General features: G+C 42.9%; 1 protein-coding gene across 1 annotated transcript in view; it reads right to left on the bottom strand.

Annotated features, from left to right (window-relative positions):
• Window positions 1-2,853: 2,853 nt before the first annotated feature.
• OTULINL (OTU deubiquitinase with linear linkage specificity like) overlaps window positions 2,854-11,654 on the bottom strand; it is a 107,454-nt gene continuing 98,653 nt past the window's right edge. The window contains exons 7-8 of the mRNA XM_073569429.1: window positions 9,936-10,205; window positions 2,854-3,046 (exon numbers count right to left, since the gene is read on the bottom strand). Of these exons, the coding sequence (XP_073425530.1) occupies window positions 2,867-3,046; window positions 9,936-10,205 (450 nt within the window). The 3' untranslated portion in view covers window positions 2,854-2,866. The remainder of the gene's footprint in view (window positions 3,047-9,935; window positions 10,206-11,654) is intronic.

Genomic DNA, 11,654 nt, shown 5'->3' with positions numbered 1-11,654 from the left:
CCCCATAAGATGCTTTATAGATTATGCCCCCATAAAATGCTTCATAGATTACCTCCCATATGCTGCCCCATAAAATTCTCCATAGATTATGCCCCCATAAGATGCTCCATAGATTATGCCCCCATAAAATGCGCCACAGTTTATGCCCCATAAAATGCTACATAGATTATGCCCCCATAAGATGCTCCATAGATTATGCCCCCATAAAATGCTCCATAGATTATGACCCATATGCTGCCCCTTAAGATGCTCCATAGATTAGGCCCCATATGCTGCTGCAAATAAAAAAAAATGACATACTCCCCTCTCATCGCTGGGGGCCAGGTTCCGGTGTCCTGAGCAGGCAGGGACACTGGCACGCTATGGAGGACAGGTGCGGGTGTCATCGCTGCTCAGGACCCCAGCACTGGCGATATTTACCGATCCCCACTCCATCGCTGCCCGCCGCTGTCTTCCGGGTCCTCTGTCAGTGACTGTTCAGGCAGAGGGCGCGAGGCACACTACGTCATCGCGCCCTCTGACCTGAATATCACAAACAGAGGATGCGGAGGACAGTGTGCCGTGCAGCGATGGAACGGGGACAGGTATGCACATATTCATGACTTTAATAAGCGGTACCACGTGACTGGTGAAGGAAGGAGCCTGAGACCGTGGGAGAAGCAAGGAGCTGCAGAAAAGCGCCGGGGGGGGGGGTAAGTATGACCTGACACCCCCACTCCCCCTCCCTGGCGTATATGACTCGTGTATAAGCAGAGAGGGGGACTTTCAGCCCCAAAAAATGGGTTGAAAATCTCGGCTTATACGCGAGTATATACGGTACTTTCATGACCTTGTTACTCTTAAATATTGTATGGTGGTATCTACATGTTGTCAGTTTTCTGTGGTTCCAGACATAACTACACCATTGGAGTTACCTCCTACTGTGCTTCGTATGCGGTACGGTTCAGCATATGCTGATATCGCACATTATAAAAACTCTTTATATATATATATATATATATATATATACACAGTGCCTACAAGTAGTATTCAACCCCCTGCAGATTTAGCAGGTTTACACATTCGGAATTAACTTGGCATTGTGACATTTGGACTGTAGATCAGCCTGGAAGTGTGAAATGCACTGCAGCAAAAAAGAATGTTATTTCTTTGTTTAATTTTTTTTTAAATTGTGAAAAGTTTATTCAGAGGGTCATTTATTATTCAACCCCTCAAACCACCAGAATTCTGTTTGGTTCCCCTAAAGTATTAAGAAGTATTTCAGGCACAAAGAACAATGAGCTTCACATGTTTGGATTAATTATCTCTTTTTCCAGCCTTTTCTGACTATTTAAGACCCTCCCCAAACTTGTGAACAGCACTCATACATGGTCAACATGGGAAAGACAAAGGAGCATTCCAAGGCCATCAGAGACAAGATCGTGGAGGATCACAAGGCTGGCAAGGGGTACAAAACCCTTTCCAAGGAGTTGGGCCTACCTGTCTCCACTGTTGGGAGCATCATCCAGAAGTGGAAGGCTTATGGAACTACTGTTAGCCTTCCACGGCCTGGACAGCCTTTGAAAGTTTCCTCCCGTGCCGAGGCCAGGCTTGTCCGAAGAGTCAAGGCTAACCCAAGGACAACAAGGAAGGAGCTCCGGGAAGATCTCATGGCAGTGGGGACATTGGTTTCAGTCAATACCATAAGTAACGTACTCCACCGCAATGGTCTCCGTTTCAGACGAGCCCGTAATGTACCTTTACTTTCAAAGCGTCATGTCAAGGCTCGTCTACAGTTTGCTCATGATCACTTGGAGGACTCTGAGACAGACTGGTTCAAGGTTCTCTGGTCTAATGAGACCAAGATCGAGATCTTTGGTGCCAACCACACACGTGACGTTTGGAGACTGGATGGCACTGCATACGACCCCAAGAATACCATCCTTACAGTCAAGCATGGTGGTGGCAGCATCATGCTGTGGGGCTGTTTCTCAGCCAAGGGGCCTGGCCATCTGGTCCGCATCCATGGGAAGATGGATAGCACGGCCTACCTGGAGATTTTGGCCAAGAACCTCCGCTCCTCCATCAAGGATCTTAAGATGGGTCGTCATTTCATCTTCCAACAAGACAACGACCCAAAGCACACAGCCAAGAAAACCAAGGCTTGGTTCAAGAGGGAAAAAATCAAGGTGTTGCAGTGGCCTAGTCAGTCTCCTGACCTTAACCCAATTGAAAACTTGTGGAAGGAGCTCAAGATTAAAGTCCACATGAGACACCCAAAGAACCTAGATAACTTGGAGAAGATCTGCATGGAGGAGTGGGCCAAGATAACTCCAGAGACCTGTGCCGGCCTGATCAGGTCTTATAAAAGAAGATTATTAGCTGTAATTGCAAACAAGGGTTATTCCACAAAATATTAAACCTAGGGGTTGAATAATAATTGACCCACACTTTTATGTTTAAAATTTATTAAAATTTAACTGTGCAACATAACTTTTTGGTTTGTAAGATTTATGCATCTGTTAATAAATCCTGCTCTTGTGTGAAGTTTGAAGGCTCTAACTTATTTGCATCTTATCAAACCTTCTAAATCTGCAGGGGGTTGAATACTACTTGTAGGCACTGTATATATATATATATACACACATACACACATATATACACACATACATATGCACATTTTGCATTACGTACACTTTCATATAAGCAAAAGAGTCTTTCTAGTATCTTGGTTTACAATTGTAACACTAGACATCCAGTTTTTTCATTCTATCCAACCATATTTCAAGCATTTGGGATAATAGCAATGACTTCCACCATTGCAGTAAAGTCATTTATATTTCTAACAGGCAATATTGTCTCTTTCAGAAAACATGTGGTGGATGATTTATTTGGGAATGACTGGAATGTTATAGTGTCGATCGTCGTCTGTCATTAAAGTAATCTCAAGCCAGTCTCGTTTGTGATCCGCAGGATAAATAATTTCAAAGTCTTCTGTGTAAAATTTAGTTAACCGCAACACTTTTATCCTTACTTCAAGAGCATAGCCCAACAAACAAAGTTCAGCCTAGAAAAAAAAAGAGAGGAAATCGTTACATATTACATTGTCACTACAGTTGAAAGTAGAATACGTTCTATAGGTCAAGCAAGTTTAATAACTTAGTGACAGAGACCATTTTGTCCTTCTGGACAAAACACAAATTTTTAATTCTTATTTCATGTAATTTTTATGGCTTTTTCGGATCCCAATAATTCTGAAAATGTTTTTTCGTGACACATTGTACTTTATGTTAATGGTAAATTTAAGTCAATAGGTTTTACATTTATCTATGAAAATATCTGACATTTGTTGAAAATTTCCAAAAATATGCAATTTTCAAACTTTAAATTGTTATACCTTGAAATCAGACACCGTATATACTCGCGTATAAGCCGAGAATTTCAGCCCATTTTTTGGGCTGAAAGTCCCCCTCTCGGCTTATACATGAGTCATATAGCCCGGGGGTAGGTGGGGGAGGGGGAGCGGGGGTGTCAGATCATACTGACCCCCCCGCCACGTCTCTGCAGCCCCCCTGCTTGTCCCATGGTCTCCTTTCCTTCCTACAGCGGTCACATGGTACCGCTCATTAAATTCATGAATATGTGCATATTTATGAGTTTCATGAGCGGTACCACGTGACCACTGAAGGAAGGGAGTCCGGGGAGAATGAGGCTACAGAGACGCGCCTGGGGGAGGTAAGTATATGCTATATTCACCTGTCCCGGTTCCAACGCTGCTCGCCGCTGTCTGCCCGCGGGGTCCTCTTGTCAGTGACGTTCAGGCAGCAGAGGGTGCGATGATGTAGTCAGTGCGCGCCCTCTGCTGCCGATGTCACTGACAGAGGGACCCGGCAGGCAGATAGCGGCGAGCAGCGTTGGAACCGGGACAGGTGAATAACTCAGGTTCCAGGTCCTGAGCGAGCGGCGACACCTGTCCCCCATAGCGCGCCGGTGTCTCCGCCTGCTCAGCACACCGACACCTGGCCCCCAGGGACAAGAGGTGAGTATGTCCTTTTTTTTTTTTAATACCTGCAGTAGCGGCAGCAGCAATATATGGGGGCATAATCTATGGGGCATCTTATGGGGGCATATTCAATGGAGCATCTTATGGGGCAGCATATGGGGGCATATTCAGTGGAGCATCTTATGGGGGCAGCATATGGGGGGATATTCTATGGAGCATCTTATGGGGCAGCATATGGGGCATAATCTATGGAACATCTTATGGGGCCATAACCTTTATGGAGCAGCATATGGGGCATATTATTCTATGGAGCATCTTATGGGGCCATTATTAACCTTTATGTAGCATTATATGGGGTGTATTTTGTATGGAGCATCTTATGGGCCCATCATAAACTGTATGGAGCATTATATGGGGCTCCTGATTCAATATAGCTATTCAAAAACATTTAACCTACAGATGTCTCAATTAATTTTACTTTTATTGGTATCTATTTTTACTTTTGAAATTTACCAGTAGCTGTTGCATTTTCCACCCTAGGCTTATATGCGAGTCAATAAGTTTTCCCAGTTTTTTGTGGCAAAATTAAGGGGTCGGCTTATACACGAGTATATACAGTAGTTATAAAACATAACAAGAAAAAATTGTGGAAAATAAAATATACAATATGTGTATTTTATGTTCCCATAATTTTTTAAACATCCTTTAGGCTGTGTGCCCACGATGCGATTTTTAATCGTTTTTGCCGCGATTTTCGGCGCGAAAATGCTGCGAAAACGTTTAAAAATCTTGTACATGATGCACCCCATGCATTTCTATGGCATTCCGCACATGCTGTGCTAATGTTGCGCTTTTTTCCGTGGTGGAATTGCATCGCGGAAAAAATCGCAGCATGATCATTCTTTTGTGTGGAATCGCAAAGAATTGCCGCGATTCCGCACCCATAGGAATGCATGAGAATCGCTTACTTCCCGCATGTGGCTATGCCCACCATGCGGGAAGTTAAGCGTCTCATGTGCGGTTGGTACCCACGGTGTGGAGGAGAGGAGACTGTCCTCCAGGCCCTGGGTACCATACCCCTGTAAAAAAAGGAATAAAAAATAAAAAATCGGGGTATATTTACCTTCTGACGTCCCGCGCTGCATTCTCGGGCCTCAGCGTTCCCAGTAATGCCTTGCGGCAAGGTCCTGTGATGACGTGGTCTCGCGAGATCGCTATAGTAACGCGAGACCAACGTCATCACAGGTCTCGCAAGGCATCGCTGGGGACGCTGAGGCCCGGGATGGCCTCGCGGGACGTCGGAAGGTAAATATACCCCGATTTTTTTATTTTTTTATCATTTTTAACATTTTATCTTTTACTATTGATGCCGCATAGGCGGCCTCAATAGTAAAAAGCTGGTCACACTTGTCAAACACTATGTTTGACGAGTGTGACAACCTGTCAATCACTTTCCAAGCGATGCTTCAAATCGCTTGGAAAGTGCTTGAGAAAATCGCGGCAGAATCGCGGTAAAATCGCTGTGAAATTGCACGGAAAAAAACGCGCGATTTCTGGGAAGGAGTCCGGTTTTCATTGTGCGTTTTAAAACGCTACGTGGGCCCATAGCCTTATCTTTGTTAGGATGTTAGAAGGCTTAAAAGTCTAGCAGTAATTTTTCATTACATTTCAAGGAAAATTTATAATACTTTTTTTTAGGAACCCATTCAGTTTGGTTCCAAAATAAATTTTTTGTGAAAAAAGTAAAAATGTTCATTTTTTCCTTCCACATTGCTTTCGTTCTCGTGAAGCACCTGAAGGGTTAATAATCTTCTTGAATGTGGTTTTGAGCACCTTGAGGGGTGCAGTTTTTATAATGGTGCCACTTTTGGGTATTTTCTGTTACATTGACCCCCCCAAACTCACTTCAAATGTGATGTGGTCCCTAAAAAAATGGTTTTGTAAATTTTGTTGGAAAAATGAGGAATCGCTGGTCAAATTTTAACCCTTATAACGTCCTGACAAAAAAAATGATGTTTCCAAAATTGTGCTGATGTAAAGTAGACATGTGGGAAATGTTATTTATTAACTATTTTGTGCGATATGACTTTAAGGGCACAAAAACTAACAGTTTGAAAATTATATATCAAAGAAATATTACCACTATCACGAAGTATAATATGTCACAACAAAACAAATCTCAGAATCAGTGGGATCTGTTGAAGCGTTCCATAGCTATAACCTCATAAAGTGACAGGAGTCAGCATTGTAAAAATTGGCTTGGTCATGAAGTACAAAATTGGCAGAAAATTATTTGTTTCTGCAGCATCATATTCTGAGAGCTATAATGTTTTTATTTTTATGCTGACAGTTGTGTGAGGGCTTTTTCTTTTTTGCAAGGCAAATTTACATTTTAACAGATACCATTTTTTCCTAACATACAACATTTTGATTGTATTTTGTCTGTTTTTATGTGTGTCAGTCTCATGGAAAAGCTACATTTTTGGCTTATTTTTATGGTGTCTCCATACAGAATAAATAATCTCACTGATTTACTGTTTAGATGCAGCAATATTAACTATCTGTACGTCTTTATTTAATTTCATGTTTATTTTTGTTTTTACATAGAAGCTGCATTGTAAATGACGAATCATGTTTCCACAATCTGATCATCCAATTCCATGTTTTTCTTCACATTTTTACACATTTTTTTCTTTTACCTTTTTTTACTTAGTCCAACTCTTGGAACTGAACATTTCATACTTTAATCGCTGGCATAATGCCCTGCAATACTTGTGTTGTGCAGGGCAGTAGACCTGTTAGTGTTACACTCTGCCCAGGGCATGCTACAGTAGCTGGCAGACCCTGAGGTCATTACTTGGCTTCGGGTAGCCATGACAACCATAGGAACACCGCCATTGCATTGCTGGACTGCCAAGGGGGATATAGAAGGAACCCAGTCCCCCTGTTAATGATCTAGATGCCACAGTCATCATTGACAGCAGCAACTGGGGGATTAAATGGCCATAATCCATGTAAATACTGATTGTGCCTGATGCAGCAGAGAGGGAGCGATAGTACAAAACTAACACCGGCTGCACTTTTGCCAGTCAAGGGTAGTTACTGTATATGTTTATTTCTCCTTGCTGTTAAAAGGCAGCGCTGAAGAACAAGGCCACTTAATGACTGCTGTAAAAAGTTATATTGGTGTTCATTAAGGGGTTAAATAACTTTCTATATGGATGAGCTATCCTTAGTAAAAAAAAACAAACAAGAAAAAACAATAATATTAGCTTGGTTAGGGTCCTGACTGGAGGCATTCCCACTGATCAGCTGATTAAAGCAGGCCATGGAGCATTTGACCTGGTCCAGTTCTGTACATTATGTAGCGACTACCAACACTCTTGACAAGCTCGCACAGGATCGTTCATCCAACCATTCCATTCCCATGTTCTCTATAGAAGAGCTGCAGTCACGCTCATCTGGCTTATCTCCCTGCCAAACAAAAAGATTGGGCAATTGAATTCCAACCACCTCTTTCTCTTGCAACCTTGCAAAATCTGTTTAGGGACAATTGGGAGGTCTCCATACACCTTAGATGCTAGATAAAAGTGGTGGGAATGGCCAAATTTTATCTAATGTGGATCTTTTAGTTTTAATTATTGTGATAATAAACAGCATATTTAGAGGACTCTTCACAAGACAGATTTGTAAAAGTAAACCATTCTTTTATCAAAGCTACTTATAAAGACACTATAAATCTGTTGTTTCGGCTTCTCAAGTATCCCACCAGGCAGACTGCACAAATGGAGAAAGTATCACCAGTGTCACTTTCTTCTAGACTTGTTAGAAATCAAAGCCCTCCAGGGCAACTTCTAAACAATTACAATCTAATATATTATTAGTCACTATTAGGCTGAGTTCACACGTGGCGTTTTTTTCGCGTTTCCGCGGCGGTTTTAACTGCGCGATTTTGCCGCGAAAAAGCGAAAAATAAGCATCCCATGCATTCCTATGGGATTCCGCAATGCTGTGCTAATGCTGCGGTTTTTACCGCGGCGGAATCGCTTTGCGGTAAAAAACGCAGCATGCTCATTATTTTGCGGAATCGCGGCGATCCCGCACCCATAGGAATGTATTGTTCCGCTTACTTCCCGCATGTGGCTGTGCACAACATGCGGAAAGTAAGCAGAACAATTGCGGATGGTACCCACGGTCCGGAGGAGAGGAGACTGTCCTCCGGGCTTTGGGTACCATATCCCTGTAAAAAATAGAATTATAAAATAAAAAATATTGTTATTCTCACCTTCCGACGTCCCCCGCAGCCTTCCCGCCTCTCTCCATGCTCTCATTCCCAGTAATCCTTTGCGAAAATGCCCGCGATGGCGTCCGATCTCGCGGGATCGCGAAGTCTCACGGTCATTCGCGAGACGTCGTGATCCCGCGAGAATGGACGTCATCGCGGGCATTTTCGCAAAGGATTACTGGGAACGGATGCGCGGGACGTCGGAAGGTAAGAATAACAGTATTTTTTTATTTTTACATTCTATCTCTTACTACTGATGCCGCATAGGCGGCCTCAGTAGTAAAAAGTTGGTCACACTCGTCAAACACTGTGTTTGACGAGTGTGACCAACCTGTCAATCAGTTCTCCAAGCGATGCTACAGATCGCTTGGAGAACGCTAGCATTTTGCAAGCTAATTACGCTTGCAAAATGCTAGTTTTTCCGCGTGAAAATCGCGGGAATTTAAAATGCGATTTTCCCGTGGAATGGAATTCCGGAATTCTCGCGGTAATTTCCGCGAGAGTTCCGTTACGTGTGCACATAGCCTTAGTGTTCGCTGGTCCACAACTAAAACAAACACCGAATGGGGGTTAGCAAGGAAAAAGTCCCGACGCCTGAAAAAGAATATGGTTTCCATTTAAAGGAACAATCCAGCTCTGCTCAGTTCCATATCTAAAGGGCCTGTCACACTAAGTGATATCGCTAGCAATATCGCTATAACGTCACTGGTTTTTGTGACGTTATAGCGATATTGCTAGCGATATCACTATGTCTGATACTTACCTCCGACCGCTCCCCCGCTGGTTATCGCTGATCGCGCGAGAACGTCCTGGACCGCTTCTCGTCGTCTGCTTCCTGCTGCGCTTCCTGCTGTGACAACGAGCGACGCGTGGACGCGGGCGGGAGGACGTCAGGATCGCCTCGTCTGACAGGTAAGTAGCGACCCCCGACCCCTGCAATGTCGCTGGTGAGATCTGCCTGTGTGGCAGCTCACTAGCAACCACTTAGCGATGTACCAGCGATCCTGACCGCGTCATATCGCTGGTCGGGATCGCTGGTGCATCGCTAAGTGTGACAGTACCTTTAGGGTGAGCCAGGGTGGGAAAGTCATGTCTACAGACATCTTTGTCATCAGCTCCGCTCATGTTTCAATTCAGAAGTGAGCCAAACTGGTTTATTCTTAATAAAGAATGCACTATCGACCCTTTAATGAGTCTTGTAATGTGAAAGGACAAAAAGCCAGATCAGAATCATAAATGCAGATTTTAACACAAGACCTTTGAGAACTGCTGTAGATTTGGGTATTGGTATGTGCTATAAGAGTTATCAAAAATATTAAATGAATTCATTAAATTATCATCTCTGCTTCTACCACATTCATTAAGAAAACGGCATTGGCATCGGCAGACTCCCAAACTCCATGGGCTCTGTCGCGGTTGCACCCTCTGTGACTGTGATAGTTACGCCTCTGGTAAGAAGCTCTAACAAAAGTCAGTTTTGCAGTTCTTGGACATAGTGAAATGAGAGGATCTGCCTCTTTTTTTTAATTTGATTTTAGCATCTATTGTATTCTATGGAGTGATGAACCTGCAAATCAATAAAACTGAATTATTATTATTAATCTCCTTATCCTCTGCCTTAAAAAATCAAAATCTTATCTAAATATGTCTTAAATGAAAAAACTATACCTGTTCTAGTCCCATGGTATCACCAACCATGTTCAAGTGGTTCATCATGTAGCTCAGAGGATCAGCAGTTGTGTCTCGTGAAAAGAGGAAGTGGTAGAAACTGGGAATTTTCGCTTCAGTCTTCAGATTTTCATGAGCCTCAATCACTAAGTACAATATTATGAATTTTAAAGCCTCATACACTTTAATCTCTTTGGCTTCATCAGAAAAAAATGACCTGCACATTTTCTTCCTTTTCATCCGATCTTTAGAGGCACAAAAATCTAACCACTAGAGCAAAGAAAAACATGGCAACTTATTACATAGCACCCATACACTGTAAAAAGATTACATAGGTTAGGTTTGCTTCATATTTTATCTTTATGTCGTATACAGTTATACAGCAACAAAGAACATGAGACTCCATTCTCATGATTTTAAGAGTCCTACCTTTTAGGGCCCCGTCACTCATAGCGATTCACCAGTGATCCTGACAATGATATGAACTTGTCAAGATCGCTGGTGTGTCGCTGCATGATCGCTGGTGAGCTGCCAAACAGGCAGCTTCAACAGCGATCAGGACAGCGAGATGCGGGTAACAAGCGACGCACGTCGCTTAGTTAACCGCAGTGTACGTTAAGATACCAGCGCGCTGTTTCAGGGAGCTGGTAACCAAGGTACACATCGGGTTTCTAAGCGCCGCATGGCGCTTAGAAACCCGATGTGTACCTTGGTTACCAGCTCCCTGCACCAGCGCGCTGGTAACCAAGGTACACATCGGGTTTCTAAGTGCTGCGCGGTACTTAGAAACCCGATGTGTACCTTGGTTACCAGCGCGCTGGTGCAGGGAGCTGGTAACCAAGGTACACATCGGGTTTCTAAGTACCGCGCAGCACTTAGAAACACGATGTGTACCTTGGTTACCAGCTCCCTGCACCAACGTGCTGGTAACCAGTGATGCATGCTGGCCAGCGGGAGACTAGTGATCAAAACCATTCGAAGACGATCAGCGATACCCGGCAGGGGGGACGATCGCTGATAAGTGTCACACACAGCGATCTCGCTGGTGAGATCGCTGTTGCGTCACAAAACTTGTGACTCACTAGCGAGATAGATCGCTGTGTATGACGGGGGCTTTAGACTCAGGGTCCCTGATTTATTAAGACTTGAATTTTGAACACCAGTCTTAATGAGGATACTCACTTTTGATTTATTTACTTACTTTTTGGCCACATTGCAGTGAGGTTCAGGGGTCTGACAATCATATGTACTTAGACATTGTGGTCATGCTACTGTTGCTATAGTTGTAAGATCTCTTTCACTTTTTATATAATCTTTTGATAAATTGGCTATATTTGGAAGTGGTGTACTCCTATTATTACAAATGGCTTATATCTAAGTACCTTACCTGATGATCTACTTCTTTTATGGACAGCTGCATTGCTTTGTGACTCTATTGTTATTTGGCGTTTGAGTGCCTCCTACTGGGCTTTTAAGTTATTTTTATCCTTCTTTTAATGCATATTAATAAAATGTGATATTTTAATTTTTTGCTGGATCTCTTCATTTTTTCAGCTAATAACACTATATAAGTCTGAAAATTGTGTGTTGTGACATTTCCTGGGAAGTGCCAGATCATATATTATATATATGGACTAATTTTGGTATGTTTATTTAACGAGGATCATGCAGGAATAAGATGTGCTAAATTCATTAACGAGGTTTCCTACATATAAAAGT

Source organism: Dendrobates tinctorius, unplaced genomic scaffold (genome assembly GCF_039654945.1).
Source record: "Dendrobates tinctorius isolate UK_male_01 unplaced genomic scaffold, ASM3965494v1 ptg000025l, whole genome shotgun sequence".
In the NCBI taxonomy this organism is placed as follows: Eukaryota; Metazoa; Chordata; class Amphibia; order Anura; family Dendrobatidae; genus Dendrobates; species Dendrobates tinctorius.
Note: the sequence above shows the minus strand (reverse complement) of the source record. Positions and strands in the feature narration are given on the sequence as shown.